This window comes from Cryptotermes secundus, unplaced genomic scaffold (assembly GCF_002891405.2).
Source record: "Cryptotermes secundus unplaced genomic scaffold, Csec_1.0 scaffold2057, whole genome shotgun sequence".
NCBI lineage: Eukaryota > Metazoa > Arthropoda > Insecta > Blattodea > Kalotermitidae > Cryptotermes > Cryptotermes secundus.
The window spans coordinates 250,111-275,954 of record NW_019735591.1 but is presented as its reverse complement, the minus strand read 5'-3'; the positions used below and the strand labels follow the sequence as shown (position 1 = coordinate 275,954).

The 25,844-nt window shown below is 37.1% G+C and overlaps 2 protein-coding genes across 2 annotated transcripts; both read left to right on the top strand.

Moving 5' to 3' along the window:
* The first annotated feature begins 6,224 nt into the window (after positions 1–6,224).
* LOC111869712 (zinc finger protein 593 homolog) lies at positions 6,225–12,644 on the top strand. The gene is made up of 3 exons (XM_023861428.2): positions 6,225–6,530; positions 7,080–7,180; positions 12,403–12,644. Exons 1-3 carry the CDS (start codon positions 6,441–6,443, stop codon positions 12,623–12,625), a joined length of 414 nt encoding a protein of 137 aa, XP_023717196.1. The 5' UTR covers positions 6,225–6,440; the 3' UTR covers positions 12,626–12,644.
* A 30-nt stretch (positions 12,645–12,674) lies between these two features.
* LOC111869711 (serine--tRNA synthetase-like protein Slimp) lies at positions 12,675–14,176 on the top strand. Its single transcript, XM_023861426.2, has one exon. The coding sequence runs from the start codon at positions 12,687–12,689 to the stop codon at positions 14,094–14,096; it is 1,410 nt and encodes a 469-aa protein (XP_023717194.1). The 5' UTR covers positions 12,675–12,686; the 3' UTR covers positions 14,097–14,176.
* The last annotated feature ends 11,668 nt before the right edge of the window (positions 14,177–25,844 follow it).

Sequence of the window (25,844 nt, the reverse complement as noted above, 5' to 3'; positions counted from 1 at the left end):
AGAAGTTACGTAACTGGTCTCAAAAGTCACTAACGGATTTGAGGTGCGAGTAGAAACACGCCATTTCACAAACTTCCATAAAAATAATGGACCCATCGCTGTAACTTTTTTTAATTCGCTTAGTCGGGGTGGAGTACAGTTGGGTCCACTCGGCACGGCGGCCAGTGATTGGTCTATTGTACCTGCCCCGGGTGATTATGATGATGGAGAATTTTGTGGAATGAAGATTGGCAGGGGAAACCGAAGTACTCAGAGAAAACCTACCCCAGCGCCACTTTGTCCACCACAAATCCCACTTGGCCAGACCCCGGGATTGAACCCGGGCAGCCGCAGTGGGAAGCCAGCGACTAACCGCTTGAGCTATGTCGCGGCCTATCGCTGTATGAATACTTTTCACATGCCGTTCGTTCCACATGGTAAATCACTACCGCGACAGGATAGGGGAAACATCCAAATAATTGGCGCCAATAATTAAAACGCCTCTATTAAGGACTACGTTGTCACAACGGCTGGATCTATTTATTTAACGACGTTACCTCAGATTATATAGCGTCGAACTGTACGGCTGATAACGAACTGAAAAGGTTGTGGAAGTACATGGGCGTGGCTGATTTGATGTATTATTCCGGATTTTTCTTGGGGGGGTGGGGGGAGCGAGTAACAAGAGGATCCTGTCAGAATAGCCAATCTCCGTGCCGAGATTTGAACCTGGGACCTTCCGAATACGAAACTCTGACGTTGATAATATAATTGAATGAGGATATTTCTTTAAAGAGAGCAAATGATAAGACCAGGTCAGTTTAAATTCGTGCAAATATACCTCTACACAGAACTTAGTGGGCTCATCAGAAATACCATACTTAAAAGATATTGAGTGCCGGTCACTGTAGCCGACCGGTCTAAGGCATATACTGTGTTCGCTCGTGGGTTCGAATCCCACTCAGGGCATGGATGTTTAGTTTGTGTGTGTGCGCGTTTTTCTGTGTTTGTGTGCAGGTAGAGGCCTTCAGACGAGCTGATCAATCGCCCAAGGAGTCCTACCGAATGTGTAAGATCTAGAAAAACCGAAGTGAACGGAGAAGTTAATGGAGATAGGCCTAGGCCCACTGGGGCTGTAGTGCCAAGGAAAAAATAAATATAATGAGTTCTTATTCTCCATCACCTATTTTAACGACAGTGGCTGTGAAGACGAAATTATCCCAACCCTTCCGGATCTGATAAGGCGAAAATGCTTATTATCAGCGACACGAGTTCACGTCCCACTTGGACAAGGATCTGCTTATCTCCTATACCCAGCAGCTGTTGCAGCAGTGGATCTATCTCACAACCCCGTGACGCCAAATAAGACGATAAACGCTTATCTTCAGGACAGGACTCTGTGTTCCGGTCGAATGTATGATATTCACTCTGTTCGTGATACGCTTCCTCAGTATCGCTAACGGCCATCTCGGTCACCTGGCCTCCTCATTTCGAGTCAATAACTGGATCACGCCGTGGGTGAACAACAGTGGATATGGGAGAATGCGATGCACAGTGAGGGAGATCGGGAATCATGGACGAACGAATAAGGCTAGTTCAATGAGCAATTAACCTAGAGAATAGAAATAGTCGCTACGACGGCTCCACTTCCGCACGTCGCGCTGTACTAGCGCTCCCTGAGCACGACGGAGGAGGGGAGGGTGCAGGCAAGACTAGTTGATGTAATGCAAAAGGGGGAGGGAGGGCAATGGATACGAAAGAGGAGGGAGGGGTAAACCCTGACCTTGCGCCACTTCACCTTCGGCTGCGAGCGGGATGGGCGGCAATCCAGCAGGGTGTAAAGAGAAAGGGGGCGGGAGACACCCACCCCCTGTTACACTACCCACGTGACATAACAGCGAGATGCAGAAGCAGGAAAAGTTCGGCAACGTCGCGCGAAGACGCCGGCTAAAAACAGATCCGGCATCCAGCATCTCCCATACGGGGGAGGGGGGGCCTGGACCAACGTTGTCAGTACAGGGAATGTTTACATATGGTTCACTCATTAACCAGTATTCTGAGGCAGGAGGTTTATACGTACCACAAGATGTAAAAAGTATGAGCCTTGTCGGGGCTACTTCACATTAACCACGGACTAAAATCCAGAATCTCTGTATGAGATGTCATCAAGGCGATTCTGACCTGCAATCTCTGGACAGACCAACGTATTCAACTGAATAATGCAACGACACCCTGGAAGAATATTTATTTTACATCCCGTACATATCCCACATCATAAATTCATTAAAAAAAGGCCTCATTTTGTTTGAAAAAAAAATATAAAATGAAACCAAAATTCACGCTGAAATACAAGAACGGTTCTGAGCAGCTGTACATACCGCTCTAACTGGAACGTACAGACATAACCTGTGCTGATTTATACACTCTCTTAGATGCTGAAATACAATCTGCTGACTATGCATAGCTGGAGCCACGCTGACCTGCAGAGTTACCAAATGGAAATTTCGCGCGTAATTTCATACATGCACAACACACGCGCCTTACATATATGAAATACATAACCCATACTGTACAATACTGGCGCAACTTTCCTTTGCCTATGAATACAACACATAACCCTTTAAAGCCGAATGGTTACTACATGTACCACCTGCTTTAACCCACAAAAACTCTGAAGTCTGTTCACAGGGTGCATCTGTGTGTTTCCTATGGTTCTTTCAATAATTATCGACTGTTTCCCTAAACAGCATTAACTGGCTGGGCTTTGTAAGGGGGATGTAATGTGTTTCCTGTGAGGTACAAACAGAGTTTTTATGTATTATTTTAAGCAAATTCAGTCTTTAAATGGTTTATAACGGCACAGTTTTTACAAAAATTTTTTATTATATTTTATATTATATATTATATTATATTTTATAATATATTTTACAAAAAGAATGTTCCACAGCGTAAAATAAATTATATTGTTTGAACACTAAGTTTTACTATTGGCTGTTTTATGGTAGACTGCAACTAGCATAACAAGGCTCTCGCACATTTTATTTAGATGGCTAAATTCCTCTTAAAACAGGGTGTACGATGCAAAAATAAATCGACCAAATTGGGAAGGGGAAGGAGAGACATCCAGGAATTAAGTCTATATGTCTACACAAATTTTTGTGTACCTTATACAATTAGACTTCAGTCTTGGTAGTATAATAATATTGATTTTTTCTCATTTAGGCAATGCCAAGTTCAATCTACTATCATGAAATGCTAGATACACTGGGAAGTCTCTTAAAGCTACATAACACAATCTAACTCTGTTTCTATTAGAAACTTTAACAGCGTCAAAATTTATCTGTACTCCACAAGATGCATACAGGTATAGCTCTCCATAATGCATGGTATACTGAATAATAAATTAATAAGCAGAAAGAAAATGCCAAATAAATTACCTAATTAATCATTAACTTAATAATAATTATAACAATCATTACATTAAGGTGCATCAAATGTTTAACCCTAAAATCCATTTGAAAATTTAGTTTTTCTCACTTACTGATTACACATCACAACAGTGTAATGATTCTTATGGGAGCCTATAGAGTTCCCAAACCAAGCTCATTTCTCACATCCTTTCCCTGGGCTCTCTGAAATATTCTCTCCTTGCCGAGCAGAAACCTCCCTTCAAACATTTTATAAGCTATTAAACTCACTGACTGGAAACAGGGGGCTCTTTCTCCGGGGGTAATATGACTGGGGTGTGAAGATGACCATTCACCTCCAGCTAGTGCAGAGGACAAGAAAACTGTTCCATATATCTTCATTGCACAGTGCTTAATTTGTGAAGTAAAGGGAAACCATTAACTTTTATTAAACTCACTGTTGTATTATCAGATATAAACAAACTGGTAAACAAAATCTACAAATTTCCATCTATTCGTAAATTCGGTTTAATGGTATCAAAGTGCAGAATGTAGATTAATAAATAAACATTAATTTTTTAACTCTTATAGTTAACATTCAATAAGAAAGATATATGAAATGCTGGGAAGCGAGTTCTAAACATTTGAGTATGTGAATGCCTGAGAGCACAGAACTAGTACTGTCATATTTTTGTATCTACATCACACACTGATTCACACTACAAACTTGGGCAAAATGCTGATGCAATGCTACGTTATGATTAATTTTTAAGTGATGTTGTCAAAATAATCACTGTTGTACATTGTGTATGTTATTTAGACTGGCATGAAGTAAGTTACCTTGAGTACAATCACCCAACACGATTTTATCTTAAAAACTGATCACTCGCTCACTCATGGAGCTGAGCCCTTCTTGAGAAGCTGCCAACTGTGCACCTACTCAAGAACTTCCCAGCATTTTATGGTACCCAAACGTTCATTACCGTGCTCACAAGAGCTCTCTACTGGCCCCTATTACATATAAAATTACAAAATGTAATCAAAGACAGAAGCTACAATAGTTTTGAGCATATAACACAACTGGAACAGAAATTAAGTTAACACCCACCCTTTAAAATAAACAATAACAATAAATTTCTTATACTTCTTTTTATGACAGTGCCCTGGTATCAGATTTCCAGCTATTAATAGAAAGGAGTATCAAAATTATCCTAAGCCTTTTCTAAAATAACTGATAACACAGGCAATATTTTCTCTATTCCATTATCGAAAATCTGTATTTATACTCGAATTTAGCACCGCTCACAAAGATTTTCACACATTTTTGTGTGAAACATGCTAAGTAAAATCATATCACATCAAATCACACCAATTCATAGAGAAGCTCCTACTACTATGTAAATGCAAAATTAACCGGGCAGTTCTTATAAAATATGTAATATGAAACAAGTAAAAGCACTGATGTATAGTCAACAAAGAAAATTGTTTATAGGCTACATCCTGAAACACTCCAGCCACATGTAACACTTTCTGCGTGATATGCTAAAAATATTAATATATTACGGGCCCAATTTTACATTTCAAACACCTTCAGCCAAACTGTCAAAACAATTTGCAAACTGAGGCCTCCAGAAGTTAGTATGCATGGATACCAACACCCAGTAATCAATAACAATGGTACAAGCATTTCACAAATATTAACAATTCCTTATGGCAGGCAAAGAATTAAAATTATGTTGAAAAAATATCTACAAAAAACTCACCTTCACCCATCCTCCATGAGCAGTGACGAGTACATACAGAAGATAGAGGTCTATTTCACGGCCATTTATCTTAGGGACTTTACGAAATGGTGTCCTAAAAGCCAAGAATAAAAATATCATTTTATTAGTACCTAAATACAAACCAGTTAGAATAAATCTGTTTAACTCTAAACTTGTCACAAGCCAAAACAAACTGGAACTTACCCACGGGTTTCGTGGAAGTGCTGTAAGTCTCGTATAAAACCATCACGTTCCCGTTGGTATGTGACTGGATCCTTGTTGAGAATTTTGGCCATATTAACACGAAATCACTGTTGTTTACTGCACCACACGTGTCCCAGCGACGCATTTATACTTTGAGAGGTCCGATACGCGTGACGCGGACATCGGGAAGAGTAGATTCACCACAGAAAGACAGCAGTTGGGCCCCAACCGACGAAGTGTATTGTTCGACTCCGCACAAGTAGGCTAGACTCACTTTCCAACTCCCTGTGTTCTCTCGACGTTGCAACTCACTTGTGACCGTAATAATGCGCAGAACACTAGGAGCAGCTGAACAGTAAATGTTTCAGTTACAATCATTAAACACCCAGTTTCTTGAAACTGTAATAATTTCCAAATGTACTCCGTTAAAACACATACCGGCGTTCATAAGACCAACTTCAACGCTTTTCTCACAGTGTTTAATGTCACTCCCGATCAAAATGGCGTCGGCCATTAGCACAGAGTTGTATTATATATCCGGAATTACTTAGTGAACCACACGTCATAGAAGCAGGAGACGCTATGTAGGATGTAAACAATCAGGATACATTATAAAACTAAAACTACATTTTAACACCAAAACCAAAGAAGTTCATGATTCATTTGCTGCTGAAACGTTGACTCCCTTTCGTAAATTGTAAATATGTTTCACTGACCCATCACAGATGTCGCTAGTAACCGAAGGAGGAATGGTTTGTACTAGTGTTTTCATAAAAATCGCGTTTGGAGAGGTTAAGAGTGGAAGTGTAACTTGAAAGATTGCATAATATGAGTGTTATAAATCCTCATCTCTGCTTTCTCGAACGTAATTATCTGATTGCATAATAAGAAACGGATCTCATATTGAACGGAAGTAATATTCCCAGCACGATAATGAAAAACCATTAAGACTGGTATTGTGGGACTTCGGAAGCCAGGGGAAGCGGGGCCAATGCTACCAGTCCATTTCCTGCATCCCGAAGTTCTAAGTCGTACACGTGGTAACTTGTAATTATACATGTAGCTGCTTTATAGTTAAAGGGGAATTATGACTTACAAGAGGAAGAAGTACCATTATGGTGATACACATCTAAGGAAGAGATGGCGAACAAAACGAAGAAAGAAAGATTTAGATGAAGTAAGCGTCGTATAACCTCCCAAGATTTCTAAATTTCTTCAAGTCACACATTTATGATTTCGATAGAGAGCACACGTTGTTAACCATGCTTAATGGTTCATTTGATTGTATAGTATTGTATTAACAGATGAGGTTATATTGCTTTGGAATTTGTATTTTAGGTTACGTACGTAGCAAGCGCAATATTCTACGGTATAACAGTATTACTAACGATGGTAACGTACGCACTGAAACTTGTCAACTGTACCCATAATATATATATATATATATATATATATATATATAGTTAATGTTAGATAATCTTGTTCTAGAATAGTATATAATCTGTGAAATATTCGGACATACCAGATCTTAAAATCTATTATATAAGCAGCAGGGAAACTGTTCCAAATTGAACAGTGCATAAGCCCCAAGAGCGATTTCATGTTTGAAAAATATCTGTGAAATTGTCATTTGCGAGGTTAAGTAAAATTTGCTACTTGAAGAGCCCACTTGACTAGTTGCGCCCTACTAAGATCACATCTTTCAGTACAGTGTTAATTTTTCCAGATCGATGAAGACTTGAAAGAAGAAAATGCAGAAAAGTTACTGAATCAGGAAATTGATTTAGATAAACCAGGAAATGCCCAGTTTTACTGCCTGCATTGTGCGTAAGTTCTTCATAAACATACAATTTAATCTTTACTTGTAAATAATGATTTAACAAAATATGTCAATAAATATCTTGGCTTCAGGATGATGACTTTTCTCACTTGTCTGTATCAATTACCCAAATTTAATAATAGGATTTTCTGTTATACTCAGGTTCATTAGACTTTCTTTTGTCAATTAAGAATAACCTACAAGTATATTTATATTTATATGTGAAAGAAATAGTTTTATACAAATATGTGTTATCTGTATGTTACAGTGTTCTCATGCTATAGTAGGTTTAATGTAGTTGCAAAGGTGGCAGCAGTGTGTTTCATACTGTGCCATCTGAATGTAACTTAATTAAATGATTTAAGAGAGAGGAGGGCACAAGAACATATGAAAAGCATAAAGGAAAGGAAGAAATTCTGATAGGCATACCGAACACTGAATGTAGCAATCAACTGCTGAGCATTTTTGCTTTTTTATTCTGGAGGTCTTAGGTTCAAAATCTAGGCCTGAAGACCAGGCACCCTGATATTTTTCATGGTTTTTGTTGGTTCAGTCAGGCAGATGCCAGGAGAGTTCCTCAAATTAGGTCACATCCTTTCTTGTTCATTATTGACCAACCACTTTATCATTCTATGCCATTTAGTCTGAGTGACTGATAACATTGTTAAATAGACCATAAAAAGACACACAGACAGACATAATTCCGCTTAAACAAGCAGCACAGAAAATGGGTACAAAAAAAAAATCTTTACAGTTTTAATTAATCAACTGAGGCCTTGTTATGAGGACTGCCTTCAGCATGTGGCAATTTTATGACCATTCAAGAAATTCTCCACTATGGAAATATCACTACAAAGCCTGTTCCTTTGACCTTATCTTAGCTACTTGATTCCCAGGTCTCATCATAACATACCCTCTGAAGTTTTATTTTGATCTCTTGTACAGTTGAGCTACTAAATAGCTTCGTTCCATATGGCTTTCCATACTAAGATTTAAATTTGTTTTACCCATGGAGATCATATCATCATCATCATCAGTAATCTGTCAAGACGACAGGTCCACAGTCTCTTTCAAAACAATTCCTCCACTTAATGCGATCTAGAGCTTTCTCCTTCAAGTGACAGTATCCTCTTCTGTCCCCAAGGTCATCCAGCATCTTCTTACGTCTTCTTGTCACTTCTATCCACCCATCTATCTTTCCTTCGATAGCTTCTTTTAGAAGGCAGTTTCTGCGTAAAACATGACCAATCCAATTAGCCTTCCGTTTTCTTATTTCATGTAGGATATTCCTCTGCTCACTGACTCTAATTAACACTTCTTCATTTCTCACATAATCGGTCCAACTGATCTTCTCCATCCTTCTCCAACACCACATTTCGAAACTTTCCAGATGTTTCTGATCTACTGCCCTAAGTGTCCATGTTTCAGCCCCATACAGAGCTATGCTCCAAATGTAGCATTTCACTAGTTTCTTCCTCAAATTTAAGTCCAATTTGCTGGTAAAAAGATTCTTCTTCTTGCTAAATGCAGCTTTTGCCATGGCAATCCTGGATTTAATTTCACAAGTACACCTTCCATCATCTGTTAACAAGCTACCCAAATATTTAAAACATTTCACATTCTCCAGTTGTTTTTGGTCTATCTTTATTGTGACTGGGGTTGGTTGTCTCGAAATTTTCATTACTTTTGTTTTCTCCACATTCATTTCCATGCCATAGCACCTTCCAATTTCAATTAGTCTATCAATCATGCCCTGTAGCACAGTTTCTTCCTTAGCCATTAACACAAGGTCATCTGCATATTTCACAGTTTGAATAATTTGCCCTCCTACTTTGAAGTCACCGAGCCCATCCAGAGCTTCCTTGGTAAGGCATTCGCTGTACAAGTTGAACAGAATTGGTGATAAACAGCATCCTTGTCGAACTCCTCTTCCAATCTGCACACTTCCTGTCTCCCCCCTGTCCAGTCGTACTCTAACTTTCTGATCCATGTACAATTTGCTAATCAATCTTCTTTCATGCCAATCGATACCTGTTTCTTTCAGGATCTGCATTAATTTGGTCCAGTTTACCCGGTCAAATGCCTTCTGCCAGTCTATGAAGCAAACACACAGTTCTTCATCTATCTCCAAAGTTCGTTCCGCTATAATTCTCATCATCCCAATTGCATCCCTGGTTCCTTTTCCTCTTCTAAATCCAAACTGATCTTCTCCAAGTACATCCTCTATTTTCCTTTCAATTCTTCTTTTAAGTATCTTTGCTATTATCTTTGCTGTATGTGCAATAAGACTTATTGTGCGATGGTCGCTGCATTTTGTAGCTTTTGTCTTTTTCTTTAAGGCAATCATTGTAACTTCTGTAAAGTCCTTGGGCCACTCTCCACTTTCATATATGGTGTTCATTAGTTTTGTCAGTGTTTTCAAACCACCTTCTCCCAGTAACTTGAGCACATCTCCAGGTACATCATCATCTCCTGTAGCCTTTCCCTTCCTCATTTCCTTGATAGCTTTTTCCACCTCACTTTGTAAAATATATGGTCCTTTCTCGTCTGTATCTACTTCTTCTTCCGGTTCAACTTCTAAGGTTTCTGGCCGATTAGGTCGATCATATAGTTCTGAAATATAATTTTCCCAAATTTTCAGCACTTGCCTCTGATCTACTATTCTATTCCCCTGGGAGTCTTCGATGCCAACATTTTGAATCCCATGATTCTCTTTCCATCCTAGTTCTTTTGTCTTCATGTACATCAAATCATAACGGCCTGTTCTTTGAAATTCCATAATCTCATTACATATCTTCTCAAGATATTCCTTTTTGGCCCTGTCCGTGGCTCTTTTCAATTCATTCCTCAGTCTCCTGTATTTCCTCCTGCCTTCTTCATTGTTGACATTCTTCCATTTCCTTCGCTCCTCCATTTTACTCATCATCTCCTGTGTAACCCATGGTTTTCTTGCTATCTTCTCAACTTTACCTACCAAATCACTGATAGTATCTAACATGCATTCTTTTATATCGTTCCACTGCGCTTCAGCATTTCCGCTTTCACCTTCAATTGCACCGAGTTTCTCTTCTAGAGTCTCTTGCACGCTTTGTCTTTGAGCATATAACTTCTCCAAATCCCATCTGGGTCTGCGCTTTCGAAATCCTATAATTTTCTTCAACCTGGTTCGGAACTTGGCAACCAGCAAGTTGTGGTCAGAGTCAATGTCTGCCCCAGGAAGCGTCTTCACATCCTTCACACTGTTTCTGAATCGATGTTTCACAAGGATGTAGTCCAGCTGATGCCTCTTCCAATCCCCAGGTGCCTTCCATGTGTAAATTCTTCTCTTTGGCTTCTTGAACCAAGTGTTGGTAACAATCAATCCATTTCGTTCACAAAAGTCAATAAGCATTTGACCTCTGTGATTCCGTCTTCCTAGTCCATGTGATCCAACAATATTCTGATATGGTTCATCTCCAACAATGCTGTTCCAGTCTCCCAATATGATGCTGTTTGTGTCTCCTCTTCCATCTTCCTGAAGAATTTCTTCAATTGTGTCATACACTTTTTCCACTTCATCATCTTCATACTCTGATGTTGGCATGTACACTTGTATAATCAGTATATCTACCGGTTCCGCCTTTAACTTCAGAGCAATAATTCTGTCATTACAAGCAATCTTCTTAACAACACTCCTCACTACACTTTTATGCACCACTATTGCCACACCTCTTTCAGCCCGTTCACCTCCGGAATAATACACTGTATAATCACCGCTTCTTATTTCACCTTGTCCTTTCCACCGCACTTCGCTGACACCTAGAACAGACACTTCATTCTTCTGCATTTCCGTTTTCAAATTCTCCAATTTTCCTGCTTGATTCAAGGTCCTGACATTCCATGTTCCAATCTTGTATCCATGCTGTTTCTTCTGATCTTCGCACTTTTTCTTGTTGTAACGCCTGCATGACATTTCCTCTAGAAACACTCCCCCCCGGAGATCCGATTGGGGGAGTAGTTTACCTCCGGATTGTTTTGCCTCCAGAGGAAACATCTCGCATATATGGTATCTCTGTTTTTGGAAAGAGACTATCCAGGAAAAGTGATAATGTGGTAGTTTTTCCATTTGCTTTCCACATCGCAGTACAGCAGCCGTTCAAACCACTCTGGTCACGCCTGCTGCTATACGAACTTGAACCATCTCGAGCATCATTTGCTCTGTGCTTCAAGTGGAGATCATATGTAAGGTTTATTTTAACTACCATGATTTAATTAACTCCAGGGAGCATGGCACTTCCTGAGAAGTTAATAGTGGCTTAGCTAGTCAAGAAACTCCCAGCACATACTGGAACCTGAAGTTCCATTAGTGTTCACAAGAGCCCACCATTGATCCCAGTGTTGGGCCAGATTAATTACCTCTTCCCTGGATATAATTATGAGGGTAAGTCAATAAGTAGGTTACAAATGGATATAGAACTTAAACAAGAGTACTGATTTGAAAAATGCCTTTTATTTCTCAACATAATCTTCCTGTACATTGAGGCACTTGTCCCAGCATTTCACAAGCCCCTGAAAACCAACAGCATAAAATTCTTTTGGCTGCTGTTAGAACCAGATGGTAACTTCCCTTTTTACAGTTTCATCATCAGGAAAATGTTCAGCGAAAGATGATGTTTAAGAGGGCCAAACAAATGCAAGTCACTTGGAGCAAGACTCATCACCTGTGACAATTCAGGCTAGCGTATCGTGTCCTTCATTGTGGTAGCGATTGAGATACTGTAATGCCAGACCCATTCTTTGCATTTTGTGTTGTGGGGTCAGCATGCATGGCACCCATCATGCACAGACTTTGTGAAAACCTAACCTGTCATGAGACTTCCATTTGTTCGGCCATCTTAAACATCATCTTTTGGCTGAACATTTTCCCGACGATGAAGCTGTAGAAATGGAAGTCACCGCCTGGTTCCGACGGCAGCCGAAAGAATTTTATGCTGCTGGTTTTCAGGGGCTTGTGAAACGATGGGACAAGTGCCTCATTGTATAGGGAGATTATGTTGAGAAATAAAAGCATTTTTCAAATCAGTACTCTTATTTGTTTAAGTTCTGTATCCATTTGTAAATTATGTATTGACTTACCTATGTACCTTAACAATATTAGATGATAAATGTAAGTTAGTTGCTAAATAATTTTTCTCATTTTCCAAATATTCAGCAAAAAACATTCTACCTTATTTCATATTTTCTTCTTCAGACGATACTTCATCTCTGAGCAAGCACTGAAAGAACATTTTCGTACAAAGGTCCATAAACGTCGACTGAAAGCCCTGGAATTAGAACCATATACTATTGAGGAGTCCGAGAGGGCAGCAGGAAAAGGAAGTTACCAGCTCCCCAAGAAACGGAAGATTGAAACCCAGACTCTGGTGGATGGAACCATGCAGAAAATTGAAGATGAAGATGTGAAAATGAACTAATTTGTCTGTTCAGTCGCTTCAAACTGTAGATTGTACATTCACAAGTTTCTGAGATACTGGTATGGCTGTTTTCATAAAGTTGGGCAGGTTACCTTTACAGTGCAATAGGGCATTGCCTTATCTGTGTCTGAGAAGTTATGGGTCTGCTCTCTACATGACTGGTGATGAAGCTAAAGACACATTTTCTGTTGTTACTCCACATATTGACATAGAAGCTAGATTTAAAGACATGTCTGCTTTAAAACAAAGTGTTGAGCTTCGAGGAATGCTGGTTGATGTAGATAGTCTAAAAAGTTTCTGGGAGGTCTTAAAAAGTGTGGAAGCAGATAGAATCACATTAGAAAATAGACGTGTTGATATAGCAAAGAAGATAAAAGAAATAAAGAAGGGGAATGATGACGCTGCAAAAGAAACTGAGAAATTAAAATTACAAGGAAAATTATTAAGAGAAGAATTTAAAATAACAACGAAAGCAGTTTGGGAATTACAGAAGAAAGTTATGATCAGGTTTTTGAGTTTACCAAATAATCTGCATCCTGACACTCCAAGTGAAGGAGAGAAGATTGTAAGTCATTCTGGAAACGAGTCAAGTACAAAACAGACCGAAAGTCATATAAGAATAGGAAATAAATTGGATATATTAGACTACGTTAGTCCACTGTGTTATTATCTGAAAGGGGGGGCTGCCATTTTTGAACTGTGTATACTTGATTATTTCACTGAAGAACTTTGCAGGCACAACTTTATTAAATTTTGCAATTCAGATTTTGGGCGAAGTGTAGTGGTAGAGGGTTGTGGACTTGACCATGAGGATTCAGGTGTAACATACATCCTGCAAGATACTAATGATATTCTAAATACAAAAGACACCAATCGTTTACATTTAGTTGGTGGAGCATCACTACCATCTTTCTGTTCTTTTCATGCAAAACAAATTATACCAGTTACTGCACTTCCTTTGAGGTTAGTTGCTATGGGGCGACAGTACAAACCTAGTGCCCACAATCTGGAAGAGACAGATTTCTCAGGATTATTTGGAGTCTGTCAGGCTTCGTCAGTTGAGCTCTTTATATCTACTACAGATTTTCTGAGAAATATGATGGATGAATTTGATAGAACCATGGCAGCAGTGACTGACATATACAAGGAGATGGGGTTCCCTTTTAGAGTTGTTTACCTGCCTGCAAGATCTTTGAGGTCATATGAGAGTTTAAGAGGCAGTTTCCAGATGTATTCATCATACTTAAAGACTTATATAGAGATAGGTCATATTTCTGTTAGTGATGATTACATCAGTAAACGTCTTCTCATACGTTATGAAGCAGAGCCCGAACAGAAATTTACACGAATTGTTTCCGGAACTGTGGTATCTGTACCTAAATTGCTAGGATGTATCCTAGAGTTGCACGATGAAGCCAAAACCTTTGGAAGCATTCCCATGCCAGAATCAGTAAAGCAGTGCTTGTTTTAATCCCACTGATGATTATGGTAATGAAGGTGCTGGTGCATTATTAACCCATATAAGTTACACATCTCTACTCCACAGTTCAACCTTGCCGCCATCTGTGAGCCAATTGTCTACAAAAATGTGGGAAACTCAACATCTCACAACCCTGTGGACCTCGATGGCCTGTTGCAGGGATACCTTTACTTTTTTACTCAGCAGTTGTATTTCATAAAACAAATCAGACACAGTTGTCAATATTTTGGAAGAAGTTGTTGCTTCCATCTTCAGGGTAATTCTCTGAAGATAAAGGCAGCATATTCCTCCAAAACATCAGTACCCATCTACAAAAATACATACCATAATGTCCCAGAAGACCATAATCTTGAGAGTTACCACCATCAGAACCTCAGCTTTCACAGATTTGTCAATATTACTGTATCATCATTAATTGTATTAAATAAAGAAAACTTAAGTAATCATGTCTTATTCTACCCTCACTCATGGAGCTGAGCCCTTCTTGAGAAGCTGCCAATTGTGCAGCTATTCAAGAAATTCTCAGCATTTTATGGAACCTGAATGTTTATTACTGTGTTCACAAGAGCCCTCCACTGGTCCCTATCCTGAGCCAGATCAATCCCATCCTGTCTCTCGAAGATCCATTTTAATATTGTTCACCCCACTGGTCACATTTAATCCTGATGCTCCCAAAGTTGCTTGTAGGTAGTAAGCAATAAAGAAGAGAAAATTTGTAACCAGTTGTCATATGTTATTTAACGAAAAGGTAGTGGCTGTAGAGATTGAAAGAATAACAGTGAGCTGGAAAGGGTGGAAACATTTAGGGCCCAATCTGTTGTTAAAAAACAGTGCACTCACTTGAAAGTATTATGAGAACGAAAAATCTATCAGGATAGCCTATGTCCTAGTTCAGAGTCAAACTTGGTACATCCCAAATACAGTAACTCTTCTGCTCTAGTTGACTTGCCCTTTGTATATTCATTCAGTAGAGAAAAACACTGCATGAAACTAAAATGAAAAATAATACTGGGAGTTTCTTAACGTTACTGACCAGCTGTGAGGTGGATACAAATTTTGTTGACAAGTCAATATGCCTGTTGTTTGATAATGTCTTAGATACAAATTGCAGATCACAGGAGATGATGCAAATACTGTTCCTCTATATATACACATTCCATGTACCAGTGGAAGTTGTTCTAATTTACCTTTTGAAGCTGCTCTGCAGGACTATTTCCAATTTCCCTGCAAATATTTGCTTTTAGTTCTTCCATTCAGGGTTACTGTTGTAAACTTTGTTTTTCCAACAACCACAAAAGAAGAAATCACACGGACTAAGATTGGATGAACATTTTGGCCAAATATCACTGCTGATAATTCTGTCCCAGAAGACATTGGACAAAGCCTGCATAGATGCATAGACATACGTACAGTATGGGCAGTAGCTAAGTCTTGCTGAAACCAGCCAAAGAGTCTTTCTTCTTTTAACTCTGGAAAGAATCTCCCCAGAATGACCTGTACATTTCTTTTGCAATTGTTTTGTTAAAAAAACAGGTCCCTCAATCATTCTTGCACTTACAGCACACCAGACACAAACTTTCACTGTATGGAGGACTTCGTGGGTTAGATATGGATTCTGTGAAATCCAGTAGTGTATCCCTGCAAGTGAAACCATGCTTCATCAGAAATAAATGACAATTACAGATTGATCTCACCTCCAATGACACACTGTAGAAACCCACTGTAAAAATTAACCATGCTAGCTGGATCACATGGCTGCAAGCCATGGATTACTATTGTTTTATAGGGTCTAAGCTTCAGCAATTGTGTTACCCTTATTGTGCTCAACTTTGTCACTCCAGTCTCTTCGAGCTAGATGTTTCAGTGATTTTCTAGGTGTATGTTCAAGTCTGACCCCTATGTCATCTAACTTTTCCTCAGTAAGCACTCAGTGCTTATGTTTTTGTTTCTTGTCTTTTAAGAATCCTGTTGATTTACATTTATTTGCCAAATTGTGATTGTTTGTCAGCTGGGAACTCTGTCATTATGAAATTTATGTCAAAATTTTTGCCAGCCCTTTCTATGAGACCTGTATTTCATGTAGGTTCAAACAAATAAACATTGCTCCAAAGTACACTGCATCATGACGTAACACACTACTGACTAACTGTAACTGTGAATAAATGGCTAAAGGAGCTGTTAACTGCTGCCCACGCGTGAACTGCACTGCTCGCTCTGAAACATAATGCCATCAAGAGGTTCACAAAGTTAATAACTTCCCTTGATTTCAAACATTATCGGCTATCAGGCATACTGATTCATCGGCAGAATTCATGTGTGACTCACGGTTGGTGGTGCACCGGTCAACAAAGGTAAGAATATCCCTGTACTGTTCAAACAGCAACTGACATGCTTCTTGTTGATATTGAAGGCATCATTTAAAAAATCTATTCCTATTTTTACTTGTACACTGTTAGAGTTGGAAATCTTAAAATAATTTTGTGAGTTACTAGATGGAAATCTTCACCCACTGAATTGTTGCCTCTTTTTTTTTTTATTCTAGTGGGGTGGGACTAAGTACCTTGTACTGCGGCCACTTCTGGCCTATTGTACCAGACCCAGATGATAGGTGAGCAATTGGTGGAATGAAGATTGGCAGGGGAAACCAAAGTACTCTGAGAAAACCTGCCCCAACGCCACTTTGTCCACCACAAATCCCACTTGACCAGACCTGGGATCGAATCTAGGCCACCGTGGTGGGAAGCCAGCGACTAACCGCTTGAGCTATGGCTCGACCACTAATTGTTGCCTTGCTGAACCTTGATGATATGGCATTTACATGTGATACATGAGAAAAATTCACATTTTTAATATTAAAATGGTAGCACCCATTATAGGTTCATGTTCAAATCAACTGCTATGTTTTTTCAAAGCTCCTGAGATGTAGGAAATGTTCATGTTATGATGTTATGAAAATTGTATCTGATGATGATTTCTAACACATACTGGAAATAACTTCAATTTTACATAGCGACAACCTTATAAAAACATTCCAATATTCTTAATTTAAACAGCATTTTTATGAAAAATACAAAATAACAAGATTACTGTGCAAACAATATTTTTTATAGAATAACTGTAGCTAAATGAAGTACAATAATGATAAACTGTCAGCTTAAATGGCTGAATATTTGTGTAAATTATTTTATATATATTGAAAAAAGTAAAGCTATCCCTGTGCGTAGTATAAAACTTTGAAGGTATGTTTGATGTTAAAGTACTGGAAGTCCATAGTAGGTGAAATTTTGCAGTGCAGTCTGTTACTGAGTTTTACTATATATGATTGTTAACTTTCTTTGGCTTTTCCCTACAATCATTTAATTATACTGAAACCATTAATTTATTAAATTCATCTTATCCCAATTTATATGGAAGCATTCAGAGGAAAGTGGGTATTATATTGTCATGTGTTCATGGCTCCATGCTAATAATTACAGGTTTTGGGTTGGATGATCGGATTGACAGCTTTTACACAATCACTCATAATCACAATCAATTACAATAACTCCCAATAACTCTTCAGGTGAACTGGGCTCAATTCAGGTCTGGTCTATGATTGGCTTCTGATTTACAACTGCACTGACTGTGACTCACTTCTAATTTACAACTGTACTGACTGACAGTGATTGACTTGGTTCTTATCTGAATGACCGCTTATATAGTGTATCAGTATCACAAGAAATGTTTGTTCATCACTCATATCCATGGACACGCCTGTTGATTCCACGGCAACGAGTTGGTTTCCATGAATCTACATCTTTCATTTTCATACCCCAGGAAACATGTTCAGACTGCCTCTGTGGTCTAGTGGTCAGAATTCCTGGCTACAGATCCTAAGGTCTGGGTTCGATTCCTGGTGCTACCAGATTTTCCGAGAAGTAGTGAGTCTTCAATGGGTTCCACTCAGCCTCATGAGGATAACTGAGGGGCTATTTCAAGGAAATAGCAGCTCCGGTCTAGAAAACCGAAATAAATGGCTGTGGGGACTATTGCGCTGACCATATGACATCCTCTATCCGCAAAAGTGGGCACTAACTTCGCCAATAAGCGGCAGTCGCTCAGTCAGTATAGTTTGCTTGCGGACTAAAACCACAGCTTTTTTGGAAACATGTTCATCAAACGGTTCCCTAGAAATACATCTACATGTCACAATGTGTTTCTCCCCATATCTTGTGTTATGCACTGAACTGAGGTATATTTATTCATGTGTGAACTTAATGTAATGAAATATCAATAGTACAACCATGTATAAATGTGAGTTTTCAAGACATGTTACATGATACCTGTACTTTTAATACCAAGAGTTAAATATTTCTCTGGACTCTTTCAACTGCTCATGAAATTACTTTGAATTTGTTATGTGTATAAAGCTATCTTGGTTTTGATACTGCAAAAATTTTTTGGGAACTGTTCAACCAAGCCTCCTTAAGAAACAGACTCCATATGCAGTAGCAAACAGCTGGTCACTTCTTGGAATATTCATCTAGCACCTTCATAGGGGACACATAAGATTTGTGATGTTAACTGGTGAATATTTAATCTAATTATATGCATGGGGTTCAGCCATTGCTCAGATAGGCAGAAGGTATCTTCTTACCATTATGTCATGCGTTTTAACCCCTGAACAGTTCATGCACAGTTGGGGGAATCCGTATATCTGAGAAGATTGTTCTCTGCAAAATTTTCTGATATGTAAATGAGAACTCTGGAAAACACAATGATCATCCCTGCTTATACAAAGTGAAGCTTGGGAAAAACTTCTTCAGCATTCAAGGTATGACTATCATGTGACCATCTATATTATACCATACATAACTGTTGATGGTTAAGATGTGAATGGACATGTCATGTCTCAGCTCTGGACAAATTTTTGGAGAAAGAAAGTTAAAAGATGCCACACAGAAGGGTATGAATGAATGTCTCACTTGAACTGAACAGATACTGATAGAATTGAACTACTTTCCATTAAAAGAAGAGTTTCTATTATTTCAAAGTCATATTATGTTCTCATATTTGGATCTCTTTGGAATCACGTTGGAGTCTGAATTACTGCATTAAACGATGCTATTGTTTCATGTACAAATTTGTTATAGATATTCCCAACTAAGCTGTCAACTCTCTCAGTCCTTTATAAAACACAGTTACACTTTACTTATTATCAGAAAATGCATACCTTGAGTCAAAGTTAATTACATCAATTGATACAAAAGAGTTCATAGCCAGGTTTTGCAGCACTGCAGGGAGAAAAGTCTCAGGAAAACAGAATCCTGTTATCCAGAACATATGTGGAATCCCACAGACTATCCATTAACTGAAGAAATGAATTCTTCCTTCCAGATCATTTTAGCCATGGACTTCCAGACACAATAATAAACAACTTGGAATATCAACTATCCAAATTAAGATAAGTCCTTGTGTTTAATTAAGCGGCATACCATAAAGAAGTATAGAAGTGGAACTCCCACATTCCTAAACTGGGCACATACTGCATAGTCAAAGTCTTGGGATAATGGAAGTACTGTAGTAATAAGAATTAAGAAATTATCAATGATATTTGAGGGGCTATGCTACAAGCCGTAAGGTCATGGGTTCAAGTCCTGACGAGGTCATTGGATTCTTTTCAGTTGACCTAATCCTTCCAGCCACACTAGGCCCTGGGGTTTACTCAGTCTCTAATAGAAATGAGTACCAGGAATTAATTAAATAATTTTCCTGGGGAGTAAAGCATGGCCAGCGCGTAAGGCTGACAACCTTACTGCCATCTTTGAGCCGATTGTCTAGATAGTGTGGGACCCTCAACATCTCACAACCCTATGGGCCTTCACGGCCTTGCACATGGATAGCTTTACTTTACTTTATAAACAACAGCCACATAACCAAGAACCTTTCCTATAATACTAGATGGATTAACAATACATACCTCATAATTAAAGTCTTGGGATAGTGGAAGTACTGTAGTAATAAGAATTAAGAAATTATCAATGATATAAACAACAGTCACATAACCAAGAACCTTTCTTAAAATAAAGAGTTTAAAAACAGCAAGTTTTATATCCTTTCTGGCTGTATTTATACTGCTTCATTCTTTTAACCAACTTTTTCCTCAGACATTTCCACATTATATGGGCCATCTAGCAACCAAGCCCTCCTCCTACCTTTGTCTTCCCAAAGCTCATATTCTTCAACTGTTCCTTTAGGGGGGAAGTATTTGTACATATTCCACATTCTCATTGAATTTGTACAGTACTGGTTAGGCTAATATGTGTTTAACCCTTCCCACAGGCCAATTTTTCCTACAACATGTATGGGTGTAGAAAGAACTGCTGTAAAGGCAGAATTACTTCATTATGTCAGCAGATTTTCTTTTTTACAGATTTCTGCATGTAAGTCATGCAAAACTGTAATGGGTCAATAGTATCTTCCCATGGCCTTTCTGCTACCTATTTCTTTCCCATCTAAAAGTTGTTTTCTTACATTTCACTGAAAATAATTAAAATGGTTGAAAAAGACAAAATATAACAAGACATCCTTTATTCATATTATTTATCAGCATACTGTGTAAGTTTTGTGAATTTATGAATACAAAAATGAGACATGTCATCAGTATCACCAGAGTGTTTAAAAACTTCATCCATTGTATAATCAGATCTTTCAGAAAAATACTGACAGTTACAGAATACAAAACATTTCTAGCTAAGATACAGAGAAAAGTAAAGAAATCTGTTATGGTAAGTCCTCAGTGGTAACAATTCACTGCAGCACAGTCAGATTACTTTCCACTGAACTGTTGGAAACAAGGCTCTACACCTTTGTCAAGTTTTCCATTGAACTGCTGCTGTGAAGATGGTAGCATCTGTCTTTCCCTTTACAAACATGTGACCTCCAACCCTCACCAGCCTTACTTCTTCTAGGAACTGTCTTTTTACAGGAAAACTGAAGGAAGCCATTTTCATTTTTGTCAGAAGTAGTTTGCTATCAACTGTCTTACTAGATACAGAGAACAGAAAGTAAACTGGTCTGTGTAGCTACCACCTCTTTTGTCCATGTTCTACAATTTCCAAGTTGTTGAGGAAATACAAGATAACTATGCCACCCTTTCAGTGACTGTCAGCCAAACGTTAGACAGCTTCAAAACATACTCACAGACATGTTCATCAATACATGGCCTACATTTAAATAATCAAGGGAGAGACTGGATCTCTCTTCTTCTTGTGAAAGAGATTAATACCATGAAGAAAGTCGTCTTCTGGGATCTGGCACCGTGTATTCTTGGTTTTAACCGACGTTTCGGAGGAACATATCGCCTCCATCTCCAGGGTAGTTGAGTTGCGTGCGAATACAGATAGCTGTAGCTATCCAAGAATACATGGCACCATATCCCAGAAGATGACTTTCTTCATAGTCATCGCCGTGAAAACCTCAAAACTTACACAGATTAATACCATGTTTGGTCTAAAAGCAACTTCCTCACCTATAGCCTTACCATGGAAAGATCACAAGATAAATTTGTTTCAATGGGCTCAGGGTTATAAAGGCAAAGATTATGAAGATGACTGCAGTGTGATTAATAATGTAACAAAGAATAAAGAATTAGAAAAAATTGAACATAAGCTTATACCGACTCGTAAATCAAATAGAACAAAAAAGGCTATTTCGACAAGTCAAAATGATTTTTTATGGTCAAGTTAAATCAGGAATATACTATGAGGACTGATTTGCATCATGTACAAGCTATAGATCATTCTATGAGAGATCAAGTAACAGTAAATCATTCCTACAATGTATCTAAAAGCAACGTAAAGTTCAAAAATAATTTGAATCAGTTTATAAAAATTTATCATCAAAATATTTTAGGACTTCAATATAAAACTGACGAATTGGTAGCTTCTTTATATCCACATATACCCCATGTCATGTGTATTTCTGAATNATAGAAGATAGAAACTATAGGGTATGTAGAAAAAATTTATATACACGTATATAAAGTTGCTTCCCTGCTTTCGGTAGTCATGCTACGCCACTGGGTGTATGTATATATATACTTAAGGAACTTTCATTTACTTCAATAAATTTAACTAAATTTTGTAAAGATAAAGACTCAGAAGCATGTGCTATTAAACTTAAACTGTCAACTACAAAAATTTGTATTCTTACCATTTACAGATCACCAGTTGGTAATGTTCAGTTTTTTCTAAATGGTCTTGAGGATATTCTCAAAATGGTATACAAATCCAATATCCTCTTAATTATTTGTGGTGATTTTAATGTAAATTATCTTGAGGAATGCAAAGAAAAAAATAGAACTAAATGATCTATAAAACTCTTACAATCTTAATAGCATAATCCAATTTCCAACAAGAATACCCAAAAACTCAAGTACAACTATTGATAATGTTTTTCTTGATATCACCAAATTTACTCATTTTAGTATATCTCCTGTACCAAACGGCTTATCAGATCATGATGCCCAAATGCTCGATATATGTACAAATGAGAAAATTTTTAAATGTTCCAAAAAGAAAATTAAATACATTAGGAAATTTGATGTATTCAAGGTTCAGGAATTTCAAGATCAACTTAGTAAAGAATCCTGGAGTAACGTATTTCATAATTCCAATAGTGACATGAATAATATTTACAATTCTTTTCTGAATATATATCTACAAATTTTTGTCTCATGTTTTCCTAAGAAAAAGGTTTTTGAAAGACAATCGACAAATAAATGGATTACCAGTGGTATCATTAATTCATGTAAAAAGAAAAAGGATCTATATCTTTTAGTTAAATCTAACAATGATGTAAATTTAAAAAATTGCTATTTAAGATACTGTAAAATTTTAGCTAATATAATAAAAGCTGCAAAGAAATTATACTTTAAAAATAAAATCACACATGCTCATAACAAAGTCAAAGCTACTTGGAATATTATAAAATCGAACGTAGGAAGAAATATCAATGAGCAAGTTATAGATAACATGGATGAAAATAATAAAGAACTCTCTTCTAAAATTAATGCTGAAAAATTCAATGAATATTTTATAAAAATGGCTGTTAATATCTCTGAAAAGATTAAAAATAAAAATAAGCTAAATACAAACAATACGAACTACTCTCCATACAACTTGGCTCAGCTTTATAATCTTAAGTACAATAATATCAATTTACATAACACTTCTACCGGTGAGATTTTAAAAATTATAAAGAACTTTGCTTGGAAAAATTCACAGGGTTTCGACAAAATTCCTTTGAAGCTATTAGAAATCAGTGCACCATTTATTGCTTCTCCTTTATGCTACATAATAAATAAGTCTTTATCTACAGGGATTTTTCCTGACAGAATGAAATATTCAATTATTGTCCCACTACATAAAAAAGGTGTTATAAATAATGTAGCAAATTGTAGACCAATCTATTACCTTCCTTTTCTAAAATCTTTGAAAAAGTTATCTACAAGAGACTACTTATGCATTTTCAAGCTAATAACATCCTTACTAATGATCAATTCGGATTCAGAAATAAATTATCAATTACCTATGCTATATTCAAACTTACTAATATCATCTTGTCTACTTTAAATAATAAAAAGAAGTGCGGTGGCATATTTTTCAACCTAGAAAAAGCCTTTGATTGTGTGGACCATACAATTTTGTTATCTAAATTAAAATATTATGGAATAAAAGGTAGGCTGCATTTATTGTTAGAATCATACCTTACTAATAGATATCAGAGAGTAAAATTTAATAATCTATTCTTTAATGGGGAAAAATTACCAAAGGTGTTCCACAGGGATCGATTCTGGGTCCACTTTAGTTTTTGGTCTATATTATTGACTTACCTCCTTTTATTAAGTGCTTTGGCCCTCATAATACCTCAATAATTTTATTCGCTGATGATACAAGTGTATTAACAAATGATCTCAACTTCATGAATCTAGAAAACAAACTTTCAATTGTATTAAAATTAATGAACGAATGGTTTCATTCTAATATGCTTTCGGTGAATCTTGACAAAACTTGCTGTATGAAATTCTCTGCAAAACAGAGTTACCCCGATAATCTAAATGTTACCTATGGTAAAAATAATTTACGTGAACAAAATGATGTAAAATTTCTAGGACTGATGCTGGATAACCTATTAACGTGGAAAAAACACACTGAATCAATTATAATGAGACTGAATACAGCCTGTTATATTATCAGAAGATCTGAACAATTTCTAAATATCGATGCCCTCAAAATGATTTATTTTGCCTATTTTCATTCTATAATGTCTTATGGCTTGATTTTCTGGGGGAATTTTTAGACTTCTGAAAAGAGTTATCAGAATTATGGTTGGTGTAGGTTACAAAGATCCTTGTAGGAAGGTATTTTCTTCGCTTAAAATATTACCTCTGCCCTCTCTATATATTTTTTCTGTTTTAATGTTTGTAGTAAACAACTGGGAAATGTTTACTAAAAATTCAGATGCATATTCGATTACGACTAGAAACATTTCTAATCTTGAAGAAAGCAGTCTTCTGGGATTTGGCACCGTGTATATGTGGTGTTAACCGACGTTTCGGAGGAACGTATCGCCTCCATCTTCAGGGTAGAAGAAATAATATATAAGAAATCTGCAAGCGGAGAGACCGTGAGAACCGGTAAAAGCAGACTGTGCATAGTGACTTCATAGTCACCGCCGTGAAAGCCTCAAATCTTACATTTCTAATCTTTATTTTTCATCTGCTAAATTATCGATTTATCAGTAAGGTACTCAATTTATCGGAATTAAGATATTTAATAATCTCCCAATTAACATAAAACAGCTGCATGGCAATATAAATCTTTTTAAGAAGACATTACTCCTTTCTATCTTCGCTCATTTTATAGCATTGATAAATTTTTTAAATATAAAAAATAATAATCTTCATACTGAATCCAATTGATAAATCCACCTATATAAATACTTCTGTTGTTTACCATAATTTTAAATATCTGTTAAAATTTATTACTCATTTATGCAGATATAAGCATGTAATAAGACCCCATTTGAATTTATATGTTAGGTTGTTAATTTTGTGACACTTATGTATTAAGTATGACATGTATATTTTCATGTTTATCTGTAAGTATGCAATAAAAATTTTGTTCTTTAAATTTTAACTATACAAATATGGTGTGTATACAACTTAGACTTGTTTCTTATTTGTGTTCTTACATTTTGATAAATTAGCTTAATTCATATGATTTCATATGAAGGTATGATTTTGGAGTTTCTTGTGAGGTTCTTATTATGACCAGAATACGTTTTTATTTTCATTTTATTGTTTTTATTGACAAGTGTGTTTTACATGTATTATATTTGTATTTTCTACTGTTGTATTTTGACAATCTGCTTGTTTGTAAAGCAATGATTTTTTATCTGATTGTTCTTATATCTGATGGTTGTTCTCACAACATTGTAAAGATCTTATGGATCTTTACAAGGTTTACAAGGTTAAACTTGGCGAATTTTGTCATGATTTGTTATCTCCTTTTGAGGAATTTATCTCATTCTTATTGATATGAATAGTTTCAGTAAGCTTTTTGAAACACCTGCAAGTCATAGTGTAACCGTCCATTCTGACTGGAGGAGTGTTGTGTGAAAATTAAATTTTGTATTAAGTTAAGATTAACAATATTACAAACAAAGAGATCCGGCGGATAGCCAGCTCTTACACGC